At 39.2% G+C, this 27,886-nt stretch overlaps 1 protein-coding gene across 4 annotated transcripts in view; it reads right to left on the reverse strand.

The window, feature by feature from the left end:
• The window catches only part of scaf8 (SR-related CTD-associated factor 8), a 230,080-nt gene that overhangs the window by 140,211 nt on the left and 61,983 nt on the right, over positions 1-27,886 (reverse strand). For all 4 annotated transcript variants that reach the window (XR_007248087.2, XR_007248088.2, XM_048535919.2 and 1 more), the window contains exons 4-5: positions 13,850-14,011; positions 5,763-5,922 (exon numbers count right to left, since the gene is read on the reverse strand). Coding sequence is in view for 2 of the 4 variants with exons in the window: in XM_048535919.2 (XP_048391876.1) it covers positions 5,763-5,922; positions 13,850-14,011 (322 nt within the window). In the remaining 2 variants the exon portion in view is untranslated. The remainder of the gene's footprint in view (positions 1-5,762; positions 5,923-13,849; positions 14,012-27,886) is intronic.

A 27,886-nucleotide genomic window follows, 5' to 3' on the forward strand; every position in this document is an offset into this window, starting at 1 on the left:
TCCCACCTAGTAGCTTTCTCTCTGTGGAGTCATTACAGCAAGGACAGGAGCAAAGCCCACATATTTCTGCTGCTAAGGCCCAGAGGTCCCATCATAAGTCACTAAGTGGTAACTGGCTATTTAGTGTCTGTGAGGTAGCAGGTGTATAGCTGGGGTATGGCTCTCACCCAATTTTTTAAACACCACAGCACCCTGTCAAATCCTACCACATCACATTAATTCAACACTGGTATCGCAGTTAACTTGTGGTTCTTAAAAGTATAAAACAACATGGCTTTTAATCCCTCCACCCCCCATTACAGGTGTTTCATACAGAAGTGGGCAGTAAGTAGCAGCCATACGGTCAGAAGTAATAGCCAAAAGCAAAGCCAAAAACACAAATTTTGAAATCACTATTAAAAAACGTTGAAGCAGCAAGTGAGAGCAGTGAATTTCAGAGTAAACCCTGGTGGCGCACGTTAATTGAAGAGATATGAACATACAACTGACAGGAAGGATAGCCGTGTGGGATTAAGGACCACAAAATATATCCCCTGGCCCAAAGGTTGCATAAATAAATATCAGAAAAAAAGATATCCATGTCTGCCACACTGATAACAGTAGCTACATTCCACCAAGAGTCTCTGAAAACTTTTGTTTTCAAATAATTCTGTTGGACTATAACGTGGTGTCATGTGATTTCTGACTTTGTACACCCCAATCCAACAGTGGCATCTCCACACAATAACTTTGTTTCAGGCTGTGGAATTAATTTCATAAACTCATTGGATACAGGCACGTCAGGTGAACAAATATACTCAGACTTTCAATTTAACTTAGGTTGAAATCTAGCTTCGTTGACTGCCTCACTATTGCAGAGCTGCCAGGCTGGAGATTGTGCTTCCTTTGAGTGTGGACATGATGAAACCAAAGCACCCAAAAGTATTTTAAATCCCTACTTTTACTAAATAACGTCTGCAGAGGCAGAAGTCAATTTCTGAATACTAACTTCACCACATGTATCAAAAACAAATAGTCCTATAAACAAATTTATATCATTTCACTCATTTTTGTTCATAGTAGAGAAAAGCATAATACTTAGCAGCAACAGTATGCACTGAACATATATTAAAATCCATAAAGAATCATCTCATATCATTGCCATGTCCCATTCTGCTTCTAGAAATGGCAACTTTATATGGATCAAGACAAACATTAGTAATTACATCGTCACCAGCCATATTATTGTAGAAATATCTTCTGTTCCAAGTATATTGGATATATCACTTTTTTTCCCCAACTATTTGACAAAAATTTCTCTTCTGATTTCATTCTAGGCCTCCAAAATGCATTCACACATGACTGCTATCATCAGAGCCAATGCTTTCTACATGTGACAGTCATTCCATTTTTAAAGGAATCATTTAGAGAGAAATTCAATGGTTGAACAAAGCTGACTAGGCACTGGAATTACCATTTTAGCATTAAATGCCAGCAAAATCATAATGGACAAGATCTGATCCAAACGAGCTCCAGCTGGGAGCATACGTACAAACATGTGTAAAAGGAACAGGAGTTAGCCCCTCATATTCACCCACAAGCTTCACAGATCCACCATTCCACAAGATCTTGGTTAATCTGACTGCCGCCTCAATTTCACATTCATGCCTATATTCAATAACCTTTGACGCCCTTGTCATTCCAAAATATAACCATCCTGGCCTTCAAAGTATTGAATAAAGCTACTTCCGCCATCCTTTAGGGAACTGTGTTCTAGACGCACACCACTCACCGAGTAAAGAATTCTGTTAGAATCATACAATCCCTACAGTGTGGAAACAGGCCTTTCACCCAAAGTCTACACCAACCCTTTGAAGTGCATCCATTCAGGATTCAACCACTACATTATGTTTGTAACCCTGCATTTCCCATGGCTAATCCTCTGAACCTACACACCTGGAAACTGTGGACAATTTAGCACGACCAATCCACCTAACCTGCACATCTTTGGAGTGTGGGAGGAAACCAATGTTTACATCGGAGAATGTACAAACTCCACACAGCCAGTCACCAGAGACAGGAATTGAACATGGCCTCTGGTGAAGCAGCAGTGTTAACCACTGAGCCATGATGCTCCCAACTGTTCCTTTCTGTCTTTAGTGAAAGACTTCAATTTCTCAATTGTCTCCTTGGGTTCTACATCCTCCAACAAGGCAAAATATCCTTTTTTGCACCCATCCTGTCAAGTTCTCTCAGGATCCTGAATTACTCGTTGAGATCACTGCTTATCCTTCTATTTTCTGATGGATACAGGACCAGACTGCTCAATCTTTCATAAGATATAGCCCACTTCCCAAGTATCAGCTGAGTGAGCCTTCTTTGAACTGGCTAATACATTTACATTCATTACTAAACAAGGAAACCAAATTGTGGCCTCACCAGTGCTCTATACAACTACAACAAAACTGCCTTCACTATACTCAATGCCACTTGCAATAGGCAATATTCCATCTGACATCTTAATCGCTTGCCAACTTTTAGTGGTTCATGTACTTGGACACCCTGATCCCTCTACATCTTGGAGCCCTGCAATTTAAATAATGTTGCTTTTTATTCTTCATTTCAAAGTGATCAAATGCACATTTTCCTTCATTATACTCTCTTTCCAATTTTTGTCCACTTAACCTATCTCCATCCCTTTGCAGATTTCTTAGAACTTCTTCACAACTTATCGTCCAGCCTATAAATGCATCTTCAGAAATTTTGTGATCGTACATACAAACAGTTCTTTCTGTAAGTTGTAAATAGTTGAGGCCCAAGTACCGATCTCTGTGGTACTTAACATGTCAATCTGAAAATAATCTATTTATATTATTTCTGTTTTCCAGTCAGCCAACAAAATCTCTACCACACGATTATGTTATTTCTTACACCATGAGCTCTAATTTTCTTTCATGTATTTCCTTATCAAATGCTTTCCAGAAATCTAAACGCAGCACATTCAGATTCTTTCTACCAACATTACCTGTCACTTCCTCAAAAAACTTCAGTAACTTAAGCCACACTAGAATTCACTTTCACAAAGCCATGTTGGTTTGCCTGACTGAACTGAGATTTTCTAAAGCCTTGCTAAATCCTCCATAACAAAATATTCCAGCTTTTTCTCTCCAGCAGATGTTGAGCTAACCGATCAGTAGTTTCTTGCTCTCTGTTTCCTCCCTTTCTTAAATGAAAGTGAAGTCCTCAGTAGTGTAGTGGTTAGTACCCTGCCTGTCATGTGGGAGACTGGGGTTCAACTCCCTGCCAGGGAGATAATAATTACGGGGCAGCACGGCTGCCTCACAGCACTAGGGACCCAGGTGGAATTCCACCCTCAGGCGACTGTGCAAACTCTGCATATTCTCACTGTGTCTGAGTGGGTTTCCTCCAGGTGGTCTGGTTTTCTCCCACAGTCCAAAGATGTTCAGACTAGGTGAAGTGGCCATGCTAAATTGCCCATAGTGTTCAGGGATGTGTAGATTAGGGTGGGTTATAGGGAAATGGGTCTGGATGGGATGCTCTGAGGATCGGTGTGGACTTGTTGGGCCGAAGGCTCTGTTTCGACACTGTAGGGATTCTATGATGTATGATTTGAAAAGTAGTCACATTCTCAATTTTCCAGTCTGATGTGACTTTTCCAGGATATAAGGAATTTTGGAAAATTCAAACTATCGTTACTTCTATTTCAACAACTACTTCTTTTTAGACACTAGGATTAACTCTATCAGGGCCTGCCACATTTTAGTTGTATTAATTTTGCCGGTACCTTTTCTTAGGACATTTATCTCTGCTTTTCACAATTATTTCTGGAATGTTATTTGTGTCATTTACAGTTAAGACAAACAGAAAACATCAGTTCAAATCATGTGCCATTTTCTATTTTCCATGGAATCTGTGGAATCAGTCATCTCTAGAAGACCAACAATTACTTTATTTCAATACCTGGACAGGATTGTGCATTTCTTTTTACCAGCCAACTTTCTCTTCTACTCAATTTTTCCCTTTATATCAATTTTTTTTAAGTTCTTCTTTGTTATTCATTATACTCTACCCACTTTTCTGATATGCCACTCACCTTTTGAAATTTAATGCTTTACTTTCAATATGATGGTATCTATTACTTTCAATATGATGATATCTATATTTAGCTCCAGATGCCACATCTTTACCTTGGCATCTCTCTTACTGGAAGGTACTTTTTCTGAGTTTCCTGAAATATCCTCTTCAATTTTTTTCAATCATGTCTCCTAGTCCATCGCGTTACCTAATTTCCAAGTTCACATTAGTCAGGCAGACATACACCCATTATTGCCCGACTTATGTCAAAAACAATAGTTTTAGGTCCATTCTTAACTCTCTCAAATATATGGCAATATTCAATTTATGGCCATTCCAATCATGGGGCCTTCACTACGAAGTCATTAACTATTCCTGTTTCATTGCACATTCCTAGATCAATTTTATCTCCTTCTCAAATGTCTCCAAAAATATACAGCGCCAAGAAACTACCCTGAAAACACTCCAGGAATTCAAAACCCAGACTATCTTTGCCAATTTGAATAGTTGAATCTACATGCAGAGTAAAATCTCCCACGATAATTGCTACACCTTTTTCATAAGGCCCATTATTCATTCCTGTATACCCCATCATACAGTGTGATTACTGTTAGAGGACCTTTTTTGTCCTCCCACACGCAACTTCTTATCTTCGTCTCAAACCTCTAACACAACCAATTCCATATCTTGATCTTCCAAATTAAGGTTACTGCATTCCATTGTTCCAATGTCATCTTTATTAATAGAACTACATCTCCATCTTTCCTATCTTTCTATCCTTCCTTAAAGTCTTGTGCCCTTGAATATTTAGATCCCAGTTTTAAACATTCCAGAGATCTGGCTGCTAGATGTCTACTTGTGCTGTCAACTCACTTGTTTTGTTATGAATGCCATGTGCATTCAGACACTTTTAGCTCTCTTTAGCCCCTTAACACCTACTGAAATAGGCAGAAGACAGAAAATCACAGGCCAGTCAGCCTGACCTTCGTCATTGCTAAGATTTTAGAGTCGATTAAGAAGGATGCGATTGCAGAGTGTTTGGAAATGCACAGTAAAATACAGCTTAGTCAGTAAGGCTTTGCTAATGGGAGGTCATTTACAACAAACTGATGGGGGTTTTCCAGTCATATTTTTCACAAGAACATTCAAAGTGCTCAAAACCACTGAAAAAACAAAACCAATGGAAACAGATGTGTTCTTAACAATTATACCAAGAAAAAGAACTTACAAAATTCCACAGCGTACCAACACATTCCAGAGCCCTCATAACCAAATATCAATGAGAATGGTCATATGATTAGCCTGAAGCAATGAGATTACAGGAAATGGCAATGGAATGGTCATTGTTGGCCAATCGAACAGGTGGATAAATGTACGAATTATGGGACAAATGAGACATAATTCACAGATGCTCTTTTATGTCATTAAGTGTATGATAAGCAACATGCTCAGTTGAAATACTGATACCAGTTGTTTCACTGCAAACCATGTTTTCCTAATATCTGTGTGACTGTGTGCGCGAGTGAGGGTGATTGTGCGCGCGAGCAATGGGTGACTGTGTGCACGAGTGTGAGTGTATGTGCATGCGCGCGCGAGTGAGAGTGTGTGTTTTTCAATCCCAAAATTATTTCCATATTACTTCTGAATGATATACATATAATTTTAAGCTACAGTTACTAGACTACTACCTGGTGTGTTGCTGCTCACAGTTGCTGCTGTAGTACTGGCAACAGCAGAGGTGACAGAGGGTGGTGGAATCCCTGCTGCCAGGTCCAGAAGTGGCTGTATAATCTCACTTTTAAACACTCCATTCTTCTGCCACAAGTTCAGTACCCGCACTACTTTACTCTGTAAAAAACACAGATCGGCCTAATGTTAGAGCTACTAATAATCACCAGATGTTTAGCCACTGCACACACTGAATATAAAGAATGAGCTGAAATCCCAAGAAATCTGTTCATCTCTGCCCATTATAAATTTCAGCGCTTACCTGTAATTGAAATGTTCTTCCCAAAGTATACTTTCGTTCTCCCATGTAAAAAAGTTAATGTTTTTCAGTAGCATACAAACCATTTTTGGCAGATACCATATCAATTCAAAAGCCTCTGCACATTGCTCAGAAAAATAGCAGGGTACCCAGATTGTTATAGATCAAGTTATATCACAGAAAGCTAATCCTGTAATTAATTGAATGAGGTTTTTTTTATTTGACATGAAAATAAACAGGGCCGATGAAGGCAATGCTGTTGATTTAGAACATAGAACAGTACAGCACAGTACAGGCCCTTTGGCCCAAGATGCTGTGCCGAACCTTTACCCGAAACCTAAGGTCTATTTAACCTCCACTGCTACCTTATACTATCATCCATATGCCTATCTAATAGCTGCTAAATACCCCTAATGAGGCTGACTCCACTATCCTTTCTGGCAATGCAATCCACGCTCCTACCACTCCGAGTAAAGAACCTGCCTCTGACGTCTCGCCAATATCTACCTCCTTTCACTTTAAAACCATGTCCCCTCGTAAAAGCTACCTCCACCTTAGAGGAAGTCTCTGGCTATCTAGTCCATCTATACCTCTGATCATTTTGTACACCTCTATCAAGTCAATATTGTGACCGAGTCAAAATTTAGTCTCTCTCAACTTCCAAAAGGCACTTTATCAGGTGCTACTTAACAGACTTGGAAGCTAAGTTGAAGCACATGCAGTAAAAGGAACAGCGGTGACAGTGGCTGAATGGCAGGAAACAATAGTTGTGGACAATTGTTTTTTTGGAGGAAGAGACTGTGGGTTGCTCTAGGTTTTTTTTTAAAAACACTCAAGTTCCCTGGACTGTTTTTGTTCATTCATGAGAGACAAGTATGACCTGTGAGGCCAATATTAATTGCACATCATTAACTTCATTTGAAAAGGTGATGGTGAGCTATCTGCTTGAACTGCAGCAGTCTATATGATGTAATGCCGTTATGGTGGGACTTTCAGAATTTTAATCCAATAACGAAGGCACTACAACATAGTTCTAAGTCAGGGTGGTGTGAGACTTGGGAGAGGAACTTCCTGACAGCACTGTTCCCATGTATCTGCAGACCTTAAGCATTGGAGGTGAGGGATTCGAAGATGCTGTTGATGGGTACTTGGCGATATATTGCAGTGCATTTTGTAGATAGTACACACTGCTATCACTATGCAACAGTCGTGAAACAAGGTGTTTAAAGTGGTGGATGAAGTGTCCATTACGTAGTCTGCTTTTTCTAAAACTGTGTTGAGCTTATTGAGTGTTGTTGGACCTGTGGTCATCAAGAACTAAAAAGGATTTGGTAAGTTGTAGGCACGGCTTTTCATGATACAGATGAATGGCTCACACGTGGTGTCAACATCAGACATCAGAACTTGCAGATGACAAAGGTACTTGGAGGTATTGTAAACTATGAGGATGATAGCGACAGTTATGAAGACAGAGAGAGACTGGTGAATGAGGCACACAAGACATAAAATGTAACACCATGAGTTATGAAATAATGCATTGGGTTGGAGGAAAGAGATTATGTAATATAAACTTATAAAATGGGGAACAGAGACTGGACAGGCCATGCATAAATTGCTGAAGGTGGCAAGATAGTTTGAACATATGAAATCTTGGGCTTTATAACAGGCTGATGAAGAACATCTGGAGAATACTGGATCACCCTCAACTGGGATCCAATTCTGGGCATTGCACGTTAGAACAAATACGAAAGGCTTTAGAATTTATGAGAATGGTGCCAAGGATGAAGATTTCAATTAGGGAGAGAGATTAGGGAAGCTGGAATTGATTTTCTTAAGAAAAGATTTGGAGGAAATTTGATAAGAGGTCCTTTTGAGGGTTGAGGTAGAGCAGAGCTGCTGCGTTTGGCTAACAATTCAACAATCAGAGGGCACCTGTTTAAGCCGAATGACAAAAAAATGGCAACATAAAGAATTTTTGTTTTCTAAACACAGTCGTGGTTAGGATTTAAAATGCGTATTTCTCTAACATATGCTGGAGAAAGATTGAACTGTGACTTTCAAAGCAGAAAGAAACCAGAAGAAAAACAATTACCATACCAAAGGGAAACGGCAGGGAACGGAACTAGTTGAGTAAATCATGCAGAGAGCCATAGACATAATGGTTTAATGCTGATCTTCCCAATCTGTAACAATGCTATAACTCTCAATGTATATAATACATGGTCAGGACCATTTTCTAAATTCTAGCCATTCTAAGCAAGTACCTCAATCTCAAACAGCACCCTTAAATGGACTGCTGCAGAAGCAGGCCTTTACTTCACTCCAGTACATGAGGCAGTGAGATACAGGAGGGACAGGGTGTAGTAGTGCTATGGTGCTGCTTTGAACCCTCCTGTTCCTTCTGGGAGCACATAGAAGGAACAGTTTGCCATTTCCCACTATCTTCAGTGACCTCCAGACATCCTTTCAGGGACATCTTTACAATGGGGGAAAAAACAACTAATTGAAGCTAGCATGGCATGTAAACCGGTAAGTTTTCTACACGTATCAATTCATCTTGCAATCACTTAAATGCAGATTTCAGTCAGTTAGCAGGAATGCACAATAAAGAACTACATATTTTGACAAATTGGCTTTCTTAAACTACCACAAATATTTTTCCATACATTGCATCTATCGTACATTAGAAATGAGGAGGCATACTAATTTTTAACCAACTACCACCAGATAATTCCAGCTGCCATCCACGCTACGTTCCAGGCTGCTGGAATGACCCATCAAGTGAATGGAGTTGGACATTCATTTCCTGAATTCTAAGACAAACCTGTAACTTCCCCAAACCAGCATTCCACACAAAGAAGGTACATATATTGAGTAGGAACAAATATATAAAAGTCAGAAACATTGCTTTCAAAAATCCATTTTCAGTGTCTTCAGAAACCTCCTCAATGTTAGTACTCTTCTTGCGTAAATCTTTATGACTTGTAGTTGGAATCTTAAAGGTGCACATACCAGCTTCATCCCGACATACTTAGATTTTATTGAATTATGGTCTGTTTACTTCATACGCTTTTGTTCGTGGGGTTCTTTGGCATAGTGGTAGTGTCCTACCTCTGCGCCAGGAGGCCCGAGTTCTCTAGTCCCATCTGCTCCAGATGCAATAGCATTTCCGAACAGATTTACGAAAAAATCTACATATTTGCTTGTGTTCCTCACTTGAGTTATGGCTCAGGTCTTTTTATAATCTGATATCATAATTAAAAATCAAACTGGTGTGTAGGCAGAATTAAAACGAACATTAGATATTTCTGCAAACAGCAAGTTACTTGGAAATCTTGACTTTAAGGGAACATTTTCACAAAGTCACTATTGGCTAGAGATGCAAAATGTAGCTGTTAAGGCTACAGACTGCAAACGTAGTAATCTACTAGAAACACACTGCAATCTTCCACTCAAATTGTCATCAGCTCTTATTTAGTGATTAAAATACTAACTTGCCATTGACATACAATACAGAAACAGAGATATACTATTCAATAACAAAGGAGAGAACTGAAAAGCTTAAAGGAAGGATGCAATAACAATTTCAAAACTGTGAAAAGCCTCAAAAAAGTGAAATATTTGTTTATATTTGTTTAAAGAGCAGATATGGAGAAATTGTTCCCAATCAACAAAGGACCCAGACTCAAAAGCATATAGATTTATAGTCATATGCAAATGTGATGAGAGAAAAAATGTTTTCACACCATGAGTGAATGGTTTGTGTCTGGATGAACATGCCTGGAAGTGCAGAGGAAGCAGTTAGTTGAAGCATTTGAGAGAACATTGGATGATTATCTGGATAAGTTCAAATGAGCAATAATATGGGAAAAATCAGGCAAATCACTCCAAGTCATAATGCTCAACTGAAAAATCAGAGTAGACCCAAAGGGCTGAATAGCCTCCTTTGTGCTGTAACAATTCTGTGAATCAGGAACAACAGGTCTGTTACTTCCCAAACCTCTTCTCATTTTGATCCCATTTTCGTACAACTACTATGACCCCAGATCAGTGTGTGTGGCGGCAATGTACATGAGGCGGGGAGAACTCCCAGAATCACTGTGCAAGTAGGGCATCTGACCCATCGAGTCCACCCTCCAAAGAGAATCCCACCCAGATTCACTCCCATCCCCCCTACTCTATTGCTGTAACCTCGCAATTCCCATTGCCATTCCACCTAGCATGGTGGCTCAGTGGTTAGCACTGCAGCCTCACAGCACCAGGGACCCAGGTTCAATTCCAGCCTCAGGCAACTGTCGGTGTGGAGTTTGCACATTCTCCCCGTGTCTGCGTGGGTTTCCTCCGGGTGCTCCGGTTTCCTCCCACGGTCCAAAGATGTGCAGGCTAGGTGGATTGGCCATGCTAAATTGCCTGTAGTGTTCAGAGGTGTGGGGGTTATAGGGGGATAGGTCTGGGTGGGATGCTTCAAGGGGTGGTGTGGACTTGTTGGGCCAAAGGGCCTGTTTCCACACTGTAGGTTCTCTAATCTCTAATCTCTCTAATCTAACCTTCACATCTTTGGACCGTGGGAGGAAACCAGGTCATCCGCAGGAAACCCATACAGACAGGAGGAGAATGTGCAAACTCCACACACAGTCACCTGAGAGTAGAATCAAACCTGGGTCCCTGGTGCTGTGAGGCAGTAGTGCTAACCACTGAGCCACCTCTGCCAGAGGCAACTACTTTGGGGTTTGAGTTAGGAGGCAACAAATCTCTCACAGTGGGGTTGAAGGGAGGACCCTGAGCATGGTGGTAGCTGGGACAAAGTTCACACTTCTAGGATCAAATATCTACTATTTGGACCATGATCACCATTTAATGAGCTTTAAAGGGCTTCAAGCCGCTGGCAATTAGCCAGAGTTCCACAGGAACGATTGCTGCCTTATATCTTGCAACCTTAAGTTTTCAGTTGACAACTCCATTGGGTGTTTCAAACAACTTGAGAAGCCCTGGCAAAGATCCCGAGTACTACAACAAAAACAATATAATGAGTTAGAAAAATCATACTTGTGAAGAGGATTATCGGAATGTGGAACTTTACCAGAGGTGGTTAAGAGGTCATTTAAAACAGAACCTGAACTACAGTAGATAGACAGCACCTGGACAGAAAAAGGGAGAGTTAATATTTCGTGGTAAAGACTTTTCATCATATCTCCATACAGCCGATGACAGATCTTCAACTTGGTTAACTATTTCGTTTTGCTTGGCCTGCACAGTGTTCCCAGCATTTCCTAATTTTATTTGAATTTCCAACATCTACATTATTTGCTTCAATTTTGATTAGAATGGTGACAGAAGCTTGAAAACAAGTCTTGTTTCTTAGTCATTAAACTGTGTAAACGCTTTCTTCTCTCCAGCACCTCTGTTCCAGATTAAAGCAAAAGTGATTTTGGGAAACTAATTGTATTTAAAATTTATCCAATGGTTAGATGGATCAAATGCAGTAGTAAATCAAAGATTAAGAGTCCAGGCTTGATTAAGAAAAAGAGTGAAAATTGTTAGATTTATCTTGCATATAAAAACACTGCTTTCTTTAAATGCCAAGCATAGTTCTTACATGTTTATATATTAAGGAATCATTTTGGTGGTGTGTTCATTCAGTTATAAAAATGTCCAAGATGTACCGTGATGCTTGTGCTCCCTACACTATCAACCTGTCATTCATAGTACTGTAGAATGCCAGCCATTAAAACTTTGGCAAACTAAGACCCTGTAAGTAACTGCAGCTTCTGCTGGTTTGTTGATCCTTTCCCCACTCCTATTTATATAAGTCTGACAGAAGGCCCAAGTTTCCAATTCCATTTTCTGCATTTAGATCCCATGTGTGGTCACTGACTCACATTTCCTTCAAAAACTTTTAATACCTCTTCCCCTGCTACTTGAATTGCTACCTTCAGTTTTTTCCACCAATCTACCATTCAAGGCTTCAAATTGGACAGGACATCAAATGTGCTTTTTGGGGTAATTAGTTGTATTATCACCAAGCTCACAAATATCAAAATCTTTCCAACCTCTGATTGATTGTTCTGTATCCTCAGCTTGATGTATGCCAGCCCCCAATGGTGACCTCTGAATGTCTGTTGCACTATATACTCTAACATCCTGTTAATTTGCAGTTCTCCAACTCAACTCTGTAGCAAATATGCTTAATGGATATTTGACTGGAGTTCTGCTAACATTCAAAGTTGATGTAGTTTTGTGGATGTTTGTGTGAGAATGTGAAGCATAAACTTGACACTGTTTGTGGAATGAACTATACAAAGTGATCTCTATTATTCGTGCAGCTTCCATTTCCATGGGGGCCTAGAATTTCTGAAACAAAGTACTGCCTGCACTAATTTGCGCATTCATGTTACCTAAAAATCTTGTTTAAATAGTCTTAAAACTGTTCATAAAACTCTTGTCCTATATTGTTTTTCCTGGTAACATGCGCAACTGATTTTCAAATTTCACTGTCATAAGAACTTTCATACACTGGAGCCCATTTTATATACGACAGTTGCACCTCTATCAAGGATAACTGCCGCTCCACCAGTGGATGCTGTCAGATCGTTCAGTATTTCCACCAGTTAAACTTGCCTGAATCAGTCCAGCATCTTAACATTTATGCAAGATAGCATATAGGGCTGCAACAGCTTATGAACTCAGTACTCAGGCTGAAACAGTAGGACTAAGTGTAAACATCAAGAAAACATAAAAAAATGGAGACTACCAACAGCCAACAGATTCTCATGCCAATCAAAAAGTTGACATCATAGAGGATACTACTTATCTGGACATTTTCATTAATGTCCAGTAAGCAACTGACATGGAGCACAATGTGAAAATAGGGAAGGATCATTAATTTTCAATTGTCAAAAGTGATTTGGAACATTAAAACGCTTTCCATGAAAACCAACTTGGATTTTACAAAGTAAATTGGTTCTTTACTTTCCTACCTGTTTGTCAAAACTTGGAATCTTAAGACTGCCAAAAAAGAAAACTGGATTCCTAGGATACATGAATTTCTGGGATTTTATGCTCAATACCAAAATTAAGAAAATACTTGGAATAGCCTTCCATTTCATCCAACGGTTTTTTTAAAAAAGGCTCAACTGGCTTTGCACCAAACTCCTGTTATTACTGCCAGCTTGTTAACGCTTCAGGTCCGGTGATCCTTCCTCAAAACTGATGATAGTTAGGAAATGTTGTTTTATATCCAGAAGATACGGTGGGGCGACGGGGTAAGGAGTAAATGATAGGTGGGGATAGAGACCAAACAGAACGAACTGTTGGACACATGAGTAGATAATAACCTGGCTAAGATGGTGAACAGCTTTTAATGGAGGCTGTTAATGGCATACAATAAGTAATGTGTAACAGTAGACAACGTGATAACAAGGTCTGGTGTGTGGGGCAGGGAGATAGGACATGGCAGAGTTCAGGCCCTAAAATTATTGAACCCAATATTGAAACTGGAAGATTGTAGGGTTCCCAAGTGGAAAACAAGGAGTTGTTCTTCCAGCTTGCACCGAGCTTTGTTGGAACACTGCAGCAGGCCTGAGATAGAGATGTCAGCCAGGGAGCAGAGTGGTTATAAATTATCCTGGCTGTACTTGATAAATTAATTAGGGGGTATGGTTCAATAAAAAAGTAGCATCAGCCAAGCTGAATTATTAAATTCAAACAAAAACTGAGAAATTCATATCATTAGTTTATTTTTAGTGCATTAAATCACAATACATTATACAGACTATGAAGACCACATACCTTGTCATCAGCAGGACATTTGTACAAGTTTTGGAAAGTTGTATTGATGTTCTTGCAAAATCTGGGTGCAAACACATCCTTTTCTGGACCAAACTGATGACGAGACTGACGCACAATTGAGTCGATAACATACAGCCCTGGGACTTTGTATTCTGGTTTACACTGTGGATATACATTTAAATACAAATGAACCACTTCAATAACTGAATGTCCAATTTACTCTGGAATATTATAGCTATATACAAAACCAATCTGCATCCTGGGAAAATGTCAGGAATGGCACGTTGTGGGTTTCTCCACATAGCATGCTGTGAATTTTGTTTGTGCCATTCAAGCTAGCAGCTAGCTGAGTTTGAGTACTTTCCGACACAGAGCAAAAAATCAAAAGCAATGGCAGCACAGATTTCCATAAGCAGCTTAAAATGTAAAAAAAAACTATTCTCTTGGCCAGAAAATTATTTAAAAGGAGAGCAAAACTTATCGAAAACTAAGAATATTGTTTTAAAAAAAAGAAAGTAGCAATTTAAGACCAAATGTACAGAAAAAAAACAGCAGATTAAATTGAAGAGGTTTCATTTCCAAGAAAAAAAAATCTGTTTGGCTTTCAGCGTGAAAAGTCAAAAACATCACACACAATGCTGCTACTGAGCACATTGTTTTGTTCTCATGTATGGAATATTTCCAAATATTAAGATTATACAATAGCGACTAGGTGTCATTCCCTTGTAATATTTTATTTTTAGCATCTGCAATGTTTCTACAGTAACTATTAAGTGTTACGCTCCCATCTCAAATTTTTACAGTATAGTGATCAGAAGTTTATTGAAATATAGTTATTTCAAGAACAGTGATTGGCGGCAGAATCCGATAGTCAAATAACAAGTTGCAGCATAACAGAAAAACTAGATAAGGAAAACAGTGTATACATTGGAGAACCATGTGTATTTGGAGGAATTCATTGAGCAAAAATAATTTTAACTTTGGATAACTAAATGGTGGAAGAAAAACAATTTTGGCAAACTTCATCAACTTTAAAAAGTCTATACAAGAACATGCTTACATCTGAATAATAATAAAGTAATAGAACATTATTACTTTAAAATAATTCGTTCAATGAATAATTGCAGATATTTCATGGCACTGCCCTGCATTTATCACAATGTGTTTCTGAATACATGAAATGCATGCAATTAATTTTGATGCTCAGCATTTGCGAATTTATTTTCACTTGCGTGCTCTTTCAGCCGTTTCCTCCCTTTTTACGAGCTAGCCATTGTCTCTCTGTCCCTACAATTCATGTTAGTATTCACTCCTTGCACTGACATTTTTTACAATAATTATTCACCATTCAGCAATCATCTGCACTCTAAAAATTCTGTGATTCAGTGAAATGTAAACGGGATGAATAAAACTTTTAAAACAAAAAATCAAGTTAAAAAAGGACTTGGAACAACAGGGATGCCAAACTGCAACATAACATTTATGTTGTCGATTTAACATTAAAAATACTAAGCTGCATTACAGAAGCATTACATTATAAAGTATGACATACCGAGCTACAAAAGATGATATTCATCAGTTAAAGTCGCAAATTTTAAGCAGTGCCTCAAAGAAAAGTAGTAAGCCACAATGGTTTATTTCAGAGTTTACGGCTGAGGCAACTGAAAGTACAGGCACTAGTAATACAGTGACTAAAATTAGGGCTGCTCAAGAAGACAGAAATAGATTAGAAACAAAATTAAGACATTGTTGACTGGGGCTAATGTAGGTCAGGACAGGTGATGGTGAACAGGACTTGCTGCAAGTTAAGAAATGGGCAGTTTTGGATGTTCTCAAGCTTGTGGGATACCAACAAGGAGTACTTTGGAATATCCAAGCTACAGGTTCAAAGACATGAATGAGGGATCCCGTAGAAGATGAATTGAGGCTACAAGTAAAAACAAAATGGAATCAAAAAGTCAATAAGGTTCTAGACTGCTTAAATGCCACAGCAGAATATACATGCTGGCTGCAATGCAACTAGAGGACAGGAAAATAAAGTTGCAAGCTTGAACTGAGTATGCCATGCCTTCAAGACAGTAAATCCCCAGGCAGCAAACAGCAATATAATAATATCATTGATCATGTTAGGTAAAATTTATATTTTTTAGGTTAGATATAAAAGGACTTGCAATTATATAAAAGCTTTCACTAGCTGTAAAGTAATTAGGAATGATATACTTTTGAAGTACGGCCATTGTTACAATGCAGGACATGTAGCAGACAATTTATGAATTACAAGATCCCAAAACAGGAATGAGATAACGACTGAATAATCTGTTTATACAATAAAATCAGAAAAGTAGCATACTGGAGAAAAGAGGTTTTGTTTTGTGAAAACACTTGAGGGATTAATATTGACCAGGGGTACTCAGGAGAACTTTTCTCTTGCTCGAAATATTTTGAGATTCTTTCATAAATTCAAGCAAGTTATTTATTTGGCTATACTTACCAAACCAGTCAGAGAAACAAGCAATGATGTTGGTCAGAAATGAACTTTCCAAATCAATCCCTTTCTGAGAGGTTTTTGCTGATCATTATTTTAACGATAGCTACAACTAAGTTGTATGTTTGTGCCTGAATAATGTGACATTTATTTCTGCCTGCAACAGAAAAACTAAAGGATTAAAGGGCTGAGACTTATATTTCGAGCCATAAGTCAAACACTGAAACAGATAAAAATGCTATTCTTTTCTAATTCAGATTTCTTCAACGATACACATAATGTACAGTAGTTCTGCTCAATTTATTACAAAATATACAGCTGCAAGGAGACAGAGTGCACATAAATGTTGGAAAGGATCTCCCCAAAGTAAATTTCTTCACTGCTTTCTAAATGACATATACTCGCTTTATCAAACCCAGCTGAGTAAATATGTACCAGTATTACACAAATAAATATAGATCACTGGTGCAGAGGAACTTAGTTGCGACCGAGAAAAGCTGTAGAAATGTGTTTTTCTTTACATTTATTCCCCTTCTGCAACAATGTTGCCAACGGTACTCAGTGTAGAATGTTGCAAATTCATCAATATCATTCCAAATTTCAATGTTTACAAATCTTTCACAAGTTACCAGCAGCTAAGTCCAGAATCAAAATTACTATCCTCCATATAAACTGGACAAAAAGATGCAATTCTGTAACAATGTAGAGTCCATAATGGCATATTCGTAATCTTATGTCTGCAATGTACACTTTCTCAAAATTTTTAAATGGATTTTAGGACTTTGGAACAAAGTTTAATTTACATGCTCTGGTCCAAATGATTCCCTGGTCTCTCATCAAATTAATGCTGCATAAGGACTCCACTCTTCCCATGTGATGCACCATGGGAGAACTCTAAATTTTGTGAGGCAGTACTATAATCTATTAGCCAGGATTACTTCACATAAACCGAGATAGAGACCGATCTTAAACCAGTGAACACTGAGGTTTGAGACTTCAACAAAGGCATTTTTACAGCTATTTCTAACATAACTTCATTCTATAGAAAAAGATGATCTTTGTCTTGTAACTGTTCATGATTACAAACTAATTCCATACAATTTATGACAGTCCACGTTGGTGCCCTATAGACTTTTATTTTGGGAGGGGGTGATTGGATGAGTTTTGTTTTGCTGTTGCTTGTTGTCAATTAAATTCAATGGCCAAGCAATTCAACAATTTTACAAAACAGCATTCACACTTTAAAATCTGCAGAGGACCGCTGTGAAGCAAATATTAGGGAACATGGGTAAAAAGCTTGTCCAGAATAGTAGGTTTCAATGAGCATCTAGAATGAATGGTGTTTAAAAACAGACAAATTTACAGAGCAAACTCTGCAGTTTAGGGCATAGGCCATTGTCCATGTGGCCACCTTAGGCGGACCAATAAAAATAAGTAATGCTCTAGAGATCTGAATTGGATAACAGCATCTATTTTGTACAGTTATGGGGTTTGAGGAGATTTAAGAGATAGGAAGAGGAAAGGCTACAGAAGAGCTTGAATGTAAGGATGAATAACTTTAGATTGAGACACTGCTTCAATATAGATAAGTGAGCGCCCATGATGATATCTGAATGGGACTTGGTATAAGTCAGAACACAGGACAGCAAAGTTTTGGATTATTTCAGATCTTCGGAAGATGGAAAGCAGGTGGCCAATTAGGAATGCATTATAATAATTAAGCTGAGAAACAATAAAGGCATACATGAAAAGGCAGTCTTAGTGATGACATGAATGCGTGTTAGAACCTCATTTTAGGATGAACAATGTCAAGACTGAAAACAGACTGGCTTTAGCTTTAGACAGGAGCCAGGGATAGAATCAACAGTTAGGATGGTAAGGCAGAATTTGAACAATACACTTGTGAGAACAAATGCTGTTTTTCGGTGACATCACTGATGAGCAGCCCAAAATTTGAGTGGGACGGAGTGGCAAGGAATAATCCTTGTGGAGCACCAAAGATAACAATTACAATAAGAAAATAAGCCAAAGAAAGCACCACTCTTGTAATAATTAAATAGATAAGAATGGAATCAGGTAAGTACAGCAGCATTCAGCTAGATAACAGTGGAAATACACTGGAGGAAAGCAGTGTGAGCAACAGTTGTGAAGTCTGCCGATAGGTAAAGAAAGGATAGTTTACCTGTTACAGTCACACAGATTATGATTTTTGACTTTAATGAGAACTATTTTGGTATTGCTGTTGAAGCAGAAAGGTGATTGGAGGCTTTCAAACATGTAGTTCAGGGAGATGGACACGGATTCGGGATGTGACAACACATCCAAGGATTTAGATTTAAGGGTTAATTTGAGGGCAGCAAAGATGGTTGAATATTTAAATAGTGGGGTAGGAGGGTGGGGGCATAACACCTAAAGAAACAGAATTCGACGAATAACATTACAAGCCTGTGGACAACGCAAATTCAGAGAGGACTTGAGCAGAAATAGGAGAGAAAGTAGAGTAAAATCAGAGTTGAAGTATCATGCAGGGTGAAACTTCAGAAGGTGTTTAACCTGAAAGCTAATGGAAGATAATAGTGGTAGACAGAGCAGATTGAACAGTTTCACTCTTCCCCATAAAATCAGTCCCTTCCACTAATCAATGGAGGTGTGAATGTATCCAATACTGAGTTGGGAACACAGCTACACATTATAAAGGAAAAGAACATCATACAACATGTTGCTATGTACACAAAGCGGCATTAAAATTATTTACTTAAACAAGCAGCCAACTGGCTTGTGTTGATGCAGTTAGGTTGAAGCAAACCAATTGGCCATGCTGCCTTTGGAACAGAGACTAGAGCAGCTCAGTACTTGCTCAGTCATTTAAGTAGATTATAGCTAATTTACAGAATTTTTCTAATCGACCTGTTCAAAAGCACTATTATACACTGCTGGAGAGGACGATATCACAAACAATTTACCACAGGGACTAATGACATTAATGAAATGATGAATGAGGTTCTGCTGAAGTTTGGAATAGTGCTCAAATTAAAAAAACAGAACTTCAAAAAGGCATAAGTCTCTGACTATCAAACTCAAAGACTAACTAGTAGAAAGTAAAAAACATTAGAGAATTGAACAGATGGTAAAAATGGTGGTACAAAACACATGTTTTGACTCAAGGGGTTCAGGCATTAGTACTATAGAAAGAGGGGGCTGCATTTAAATTGGACTAGTTTGAAAGCCAAACTACTAGGTGTATAGATAGGGCAACAAATTAAAAATGAACGATAGTCTGATTGACGATTCAGGTTAGGGGAAATTCATAAATAAGTCAAGACTAAAGGCCACATTGGTAATTTTGTGATAAAGACAAGCAGAATGAGATGGGAAGGGACAGAGAACACATCAGTGAAATTAGGGAAAATAGCAAAATGGTAAAAGGTCTTTTAGCCCAATTAGCAATTCATCTGCCACAAGACACAGAGTTGGATGTACAGACAGAACATACGATTTTGGAAAAACAGAAACTGGAAATGTATGTGGGTCGGGAAAGGGAAAACAGACAATGAGACAGCGCCAGCGTACAGGGCGGAGTAAAGTGGGATGGGAAGCTGGGGGTAGGGGATGTTCGCTCCAGAAGGAGCTGTGGGGGTGGGAGAGAGGAGGAAGAGCAGAGGGGACCGACACAATACTCTAGCAGTGGCCTACAAACTTTTTATCTAGTTCCAGCATCACCTCCCTCCTCTTAAACTCTGCCTCAGCGAATAAAGACAATCCCTTCCATATGCTTTCCACTTTGTCAATGTATCCCACTGCTTTAAGGGACCAGTGGACATGTACATCAACGTTCTTCTGATCCTTGATGCTTCCCAGGATCATTCATTAATTATTCCCTTACCTTGGTTGTCCCGCTCAAGTGCATCAACTCACACTTATCCAGATTGTGTTCCATCTCCTAATGATCAGCCATTCAAAACAGCTGGTTTACATCCTCCAGTAAGCTAAGGTCATCCTCATTAATTACCTCCAATTTGTGTATTATCTGGGAAGCTCCCTTCTCGCTACATTCAAGTCTAAACCATTTACATATATCACAACAACAAAAGGCCCCAGCACTGATCAGTGCGGAGCCCTACTGGACACAGGCTTCCAGTCACAAAAACATCTCTTAACCATCACCCTCTGCTTAGAAACAAAACAAGGCAGGAGCAGGAGTACGCCATTCAACCCCTCAAGCCTGGTCTGCCATTTCAATAAATCATGGTTAAGCTGAAATCTGCTCTCCCCTCAGATCTCTTGATCCTATTAGCCCGACGATTTACATCTAACTCCTTTCTGAATACACTCAATATTTTGGCCTCAACCACCATTTTTTGAAAGGAAATCCCACAAGCTTACCACTCTTTATGGGTGAAGAAATATCTCATTCGAGTCCTAAAAGATTTACCCCATATGCCCACTCAATCTCCACTCATACATCTGTCCTGTCATCCATGGAATCAATTTGGTACACCTTTGCTGGGCTCCCTTTAAGGATCCGTCCTTAGATACCAAAGCTACATTCAATTTTCCAGATGCAGCCTCACCAATGTCCTGTATAACTGAAGCAAGATGTCCTTATTTCTTTACTCGAATCCATTTTTCATGAAGGCCAACATGAAGTTTGCCTTCTTTCCTATCTGGTACACTTGCATGCTTACTTTCAGCAAATGGTGCAACAGCATATCCAGGCCTCATTAATCATTCCGCCCTCTCAAACTACAACTATTTAAATAACCAGATGCTTTCCTATTTTTGCTACCAAAGTGGATAACCTCCTATTTATTCATATTATACTGCATGTGCCCAATCACTCAGCCAACTCTGGATCTATTAGCCAAATTTCCTTGGATCCCACGGACTCTTGACTTTGTTATCATCTCTCATGCAGGACCTAACAGAAGCCCTGCTGAAGTCCAAGTCGAATACATCAATCGCACGGTCCTTATATACACACCTGGTTGCCTCTGAAAAATTCAGTCAAGTTGTTCAGACATAACCTCTCATTAATCAAAAACATTCAGCATGGTTTTGTTAATGTCTACCTCTCCAAGTACAGATTTATCCTTTGCTCCCTTCTTGAAATAACAGTGCTACATTGGCTCTCCAGTGCCCAGAGAAATTGAAAATTGTTGCTAGCAACCCTTCTATTTTCTCCCTTGCCTCACTCAACGATATAGGATATGTTTCATCCGGCCTTGGAAAATGATCTACTTTTAAGCCTGCCAGACAACTCAGAACTTCCTGTGCCCACACCAATTTCTTTAAGCATGTCACATTCCTTCTGCCTGATTTCTATGCCCACATTAGCATGCTCAATAGTGAACATCAACACCAAGTATTCATTTAGAAACCAACCTGTATCCTCTGGATCCACACGCAAATTAATGTCCTAATGAGTCATACTTTTTGCCCAGAGAAAGTAGGAACTGCAGATGCTGGAGAATCTGAGATAACAAGGTGTAGAGCTGGATGAACACAGCAGACCAAGCAGCATCAGAGGAACAGGAAAGCTGACGTTTCGGGCCTTTCTGAAGGGTCTAGACCCAAAACATTAGCTTTCCTACTCCTCTGAGCCTGCTTGGCCTGCTGTACTCTTTGCCCAGTTACCTCATTATCCTTAATGTACTTAGAACATAAGTTAGGATTTTCCTTTTCTTTTATCTGCCATTATTTTTTCATGCTCTCCTTTAGCTTTCCTATTTTAAGTTTCTTCTTGAACATTCTGCATTTCTCTAGGGCTCCTGCTGTTTTAAGCTTTTCATAGCTGTCACAAGCCTCCTATTTTTTCTTTATCCCATCCTGTATGCACCTTGATATCCAGGTTTAGCTGGAGTTTTTGATCTCATCTTGCATTTTTCTTGGAATATTTGGCCTTGTGCACTCCATATTTCTTTCTTGAAAGTGTCCTCCTGCTCAGACACAGATGCAGCTGCTCCCAGTCCACTATGACCAAATCATATCTGATCTTATTAATATCGGCTTTCCCCCAATTTAGAATGGAGATTTCAGGCTCATTCTTGTCCTTTTCCATAATAACCTTGAATCTCATCATCACCAGCAATCAATAGCAATCAATAACACACATGATTGTTCACCTAGGAAATACTGTGTCAATGATCAGGGGTAATTTGGATCCTTAGCTGTTGAACCTGAGAGTACAGTCACAACTCCAACCAGACATTTGGAAGGTATTTCCAGGAGATGGAATTAGTCCTTGGCCTCAAGGTTGGTGGCATTCTGTTCTCCAGTTTCTTTTCTGAACTTCCTCTTGCTGATAGGTGTTCTGAAAGAATTGTGTCCCTTCATATAGAAGCTCCTCTAAATCTGTTTCTTCTGAATGAGTGCATCTAACAGTTACAACTGTTGTACACAAAATGGTCCCCTACTGATACTTAAAACTAAAATTAAATCCAGAACTTGGAGGGCCCTCTACATAATGGTTTTAATAAGTCCACTTGCCTCTCAACCTTTCACACCACGTCTACCCCAATTAATGCTGAGGAAGTTGAAACTCACTATTATCACTACCCTATTACTTATACATTTCTCTAAAATTTGCCCAGGTATCTGGTCTTCCATTTCTCTCGGATTATTAGGGGGCCTGCTGTACATTCCTAGCAAATCAAATGCACCTATTTGGACTTTATGTTTCACCCACATCGCTTTATCTGTGGAGCCTAAGGTATCATTCTTCCTTACTAATCTAACTGATGCCCTGATCAATACTGCAACACCCCCTCCTCTTTTACCTCCTTCCCTATCTTGCCTGAAGACTCCATTTCCTGGAATATCCAGCTGCTAATTTTGTCCTTTCTCAACTCTACTTTAGTGAACTCAATGTCATTGCATCCTCATATTTTTAATTTGAGCCCTCAACTCATCTGCCTTGTTTGTCAGATTCCTTGCAATAAAATAAATACCATCCAATTTTACCAAACCCTCTTGTACCTTAAAATTGCCTAAAATTTCTATGCCTTCTTGACTCATTTGCTTCTAATCGTGGTCCTTCATTGCCCCTTGCTAAACATTCTCTCTGGATCCCAGCTCCTGCCAAGCTAGTTTAAACCCTCCCCAACAGCACTAACAAACCCCGCTAAATTGCTGTGTTTAGGCACGTGTAGATTAGGTGGGTTATCGGGGGATGGGTCTCAGTGGGATGCTGAGGGTCAGAGTGGACTTGTTGGGCCAAAGGGCCTGTTTCCACACTGTAGGAATTCAATAATTCTGGTTCTGGTGCACTTTGTTTACTTTCACAAATGCTGACTCCAAAAATAGTATGAATGCCACTGAAAGCTAAGGCTCATGATTTTGAACCATCACTCCATTCACAGTTTCATCTGGACTAATCACCTATTTCTATATTCACTAGACCATGGCACCAGAAGTGATCTGGCAATTACTAATTTTGGGTCGCATTTCTACTTTGTAGCTCCCTATGTTCCGCTTGCAAGACCCAATCCCAAGGAAGACCAAGAAATAGATAGAAGAAAGAAATAAATCAAGTTGGGAAAAAAGGAAAGCAGTAGATCAAATGCCACCTCGAACTCAGGTCCACCATTCAATACTATAGGAATGCATGAACAGGTAGGCTATTTGCCATTCAAACCTGCTCACCCATTCAATAAGATCCTAGCTGATCCTCAAATCCACACTCCTGCCTGCTCCAACAACTTCTCACCCCTTTGCCTCCTATGAATCGATCCAACTGCTTAAAGATGGTCAAGAAATCTGCTTCCACATGTTTTCAGGAAAAGTTCCAAAGACTTTCTATCAGATAAACAATTTCACTTTAAATATGTGACTCCTTATTTAAAAATAGCGACACCCAGGTCTTGAATCTTCTATAAAAAGCAACATCCTGTCTGCATCCAGTTTGTCACGACTCACCAAGATCTTGCACATTTCACTCAAGGCTCCTCTTCCCATTCTCTCCAAGTCTAGTCTATCCAACCTTTTCTCGTAAGACAACCCACCCAATCCATGGTAGTCTGGTAAACCAGCTCTGAACTGCTTCCAATACATTTACATTCTGCCTTAAATAAGGTCACCAATACAATGCATAGCATTCCAGCTGTGATAAAGAAAGCAAAATTCTACACTTTTGTATTAAATTTCCCTTGCCTCCTTAGGTCTCCTTCACAATTTACTTCCTACTTATCTTGATATCATCAGCAAATTTGGCAATCAAACTGTCTCTTCATCCAGGGCATGAATTGTAACCAGTTGCAATTCCAGCACTGACTCCTGCAGCACATCATAGGCTACATTTTACATCTTGCCAATTTGATTAAGGTCCATTTATGCTTATTCTGTTTCCCATTAGGCAGTCAATTTTTTATCCATCCATTGAATTATTCCATACACCATAAGCTTCTATTTTCCATAATAGCCACTGATGCAGCACTTTATCAAACGTACTCTATGTCTTCATTTGTAAAGTCGAAGGTCCACAAGCCTCATTAACTATGTCAACTTGCAGTGACTTCCAATAATTTATGCACATATACCCGCCTTCCTCATTGCTCCCACACTCCCTTTAGAATTGTATCCTTTGACTTATATTGCCTTGCCTCCAGAATTTTTTGCATCAAATTTTATCAGCCGCATATTAGTGTATCTCCTGCAAACTTTAAAACAAATATCTTGCTCATTCCCCAATCTAACGTAGCAACCCTCTTTCCCCGAATGTATTTCTGCTACAATCTAATTGTTTCCTTGATTCTTCCTCAAAACTTATCTTGGATTTTGTTTACTAGTCTGTGTTCATTTCTTGTTCTTCTTCATAATTCTGAAATCAATGGGATTATTTGCATTCGTGAAAGCCCTTTCTTTGAGTTTTATACTATGCATGCCACCATCCAATGGGTATGCTTAAAAGAACTCAACGAAGTTACCACATTATTACCAGCCACTCAAATCTCTCCTGTTTGGTACCTCGACCCATCACTTCTTATTGTCCTTTGTAAAACTGATCAGCATCGGTCATCTGACTTCACCATGGCCGAGTTTCATTCTTTTTTCTTACTTGCTGACTTATTACATTTCCTATCACACTGGTATGATGTGTTGCTGATTTAGGGATAGGTTTAGTATAGTGATGGTCAAACGGATTCACAATATTTTTTATTTACCATGCATTTTGTTGCTTCACAGATTGCCTGTGATTATATAACAATCAAGTAAACAAGACTAAACGTTCCAATGTTTTAATTAGGATCTTATATTGATTAAAACAAAAGAAAAACATTCTGATATCATATCGTGTAAAGGCTTGTATCATCAATTTTAGGTTTTTGTTCTAAAGCAACACAGATACAAAGTACGCTGAAACATGCTCAATAGTTACATTACAGATAAGAATGCACAAAATACACTGGACAGAACTGTTCGTTCCAACAAGAACTTAAATACACAAACACAAGCAAGTGTAGTATGCTGGCCCACATTTACACTTAGTTGCTCCCACATGCATGTTTAAGTTTATAACTTAATGTATAAGTCAGGGGGTGCAATTCGAGACAGAGATGAGCAGGACTTTCTTCTCTCAGAGGCTTGAAAGTTTTTGGAGCTCCAGAGTGCTCTAGGGGAAGAGTCTTTGTGTGTATTTAAAGGATGCAATAGGTAAATTCTTGATCAGTAAGACAATCGAGGGTTCTGCGAAAAATGCAGGGTGTGAGGTATTTTGGAATTACTAAATGACACAGCAGGCGCAAGGGGCCAATTAGACCCACTTCTGTTCCTCCTTTTTATGGTCTTGAACACAAACATGTACTGCTACACCTACAGAGAAAATGACTTAATGGGCAGATTGTTTTAAGTACAAGCCAATAATGGTGCGGCTATGTCCTTGCTATATGCCATAGGCAGAGGGTCTTATTGAGAGATTTTGACTTTTTGTCAAACTAGCACGTGAGAAAGGCAAGAAATTTAAAAATTATGTCTAGAACAAGTGTCTGCAACAATATGCCTCAGAAATAAAATGGGACAGATAATTAAGGAGGCATGACAATGTAAAACTAAAATAAACGCACAGGAAAATGCAAGAATCCAGAAGCACAGATTACGCAATGGGAAGAGATACCAACAGCAAAGGATGACAAAGATGACAGTAAGAGTTTCAATAAGGGATAAAATAAATATTTAGTGAAAAGATCAGGTCAGAGGCTGAGAGCTCTGTGGCGAGTAACACCTCCCGAGTTCCCAAGTCTCTTCCACCAGTTAACAAGTATAAATCAGAAGCATAATGGAATATTCTCCACTTCTCAGGATGAATGCAGTTCCAGAAATATTCAAGAAGCCCCACATCATCTGGAACAAAACAGCCCACTTGAATGGCTCCCCACCCACCACCTCAACAATTACTCCCCTCACCGCCACACACAGAAGTAGTGTGCACCATCTACAAGATGCACTCTAACAGCTAAATGTTCTTTGACTACACCTTCGAAACTCCTAACCTCCTGCACCTAAATAGGCAAAGACAATGGATACATGTGAACGTCACCACCTGCAGGTTTCCCTCAAAGCCATACACAATGTGAACTTCAACTACAGTTGTCAATCCTGCACCAGCGCAGAATCAAAATACTTGAACCCCTAACACAACTGTGGGTGAACCTGCACTACATGATTGGAGCAACTCAAGAAAAATAAAACTGTTGATATAGTTTAACTGAAGGGCAACACTGCAAAAACTGGTTTTAACGGCGGGCACATTAACGGTGAGAAACAATGGAGACTGAAAAGGACCAGGAACTGGTTGAAACAATAAAAGGCTAATGGAATGCTAATCCTCACAAACCACACCGAAACGACTATCAGCAATTCTGACGACTATCAGCAATTCTGGACAACACATGTAGGAAGGATACAGTGATTATGGTAAGAGTACTGTGCAAATTAAATCGGAATAACACCTGAACATGAAGGTTTAATTAAAAGGAGAGACTACACAAACCAGGTATAGACTCTTTGGAATTTTAAAACTTTTGTTAGCAGGTGATATCAACAGATATGAGGCAAGGCAAAAGTCCACCCTACTTTGCAGCCAAAACATGCTATCCTTATATTAGTAGTTAGTCTCAATTTTCTTAAGCATATGTATATGCATGTTTTACTTACTAGTATACTAAAACTAAGCGCAAATGATCAAGCAGGTAATACAGGCTACTGTTTACATTTTTTCACATGGATGTGGAGCTCTGTCAATATCTGCTGCCTTGAGAAAGTAATGGTAGGCTGCTGACTTGAAATTTTGCAATCCATGTGGTATAGGTACATCAACAGTGCTTTTAACAAAGGGAGTTCCAGGATTTAGATTAACAACAACAATATTGTTCCAAATCACGATGGTGTTTGGCTCTCACGGGGTTTTGCAGATGGTGGCACTCCAACACATTTGCTGCCCTTGTCCACCTCAGTGGTACAAGTCAGCAGCTGCTGTTGAAGGAATGTTGGTGAGCTACTACAGAATCCTACAGAGGGCACAAACTGCTACGGCTGAGCACTGGTAGTATAGTAAGTGA

Source organism: Stegostoma tigrinum, chromosome 9, assembly GCF_030684315.1.
Source record: "Stegostoma tigrinum isolate sSteTig4 chromosome 9, sSteTig4.hap1, whole genome shotgun sequence".
Taxonomy (NCBI): Eukaryota; Metazoa; Chordata; class Chondrichthyes; order Orectolobiformes; family Stegostomatidae; genus Stegostoma; species Stegostoma tigrinum.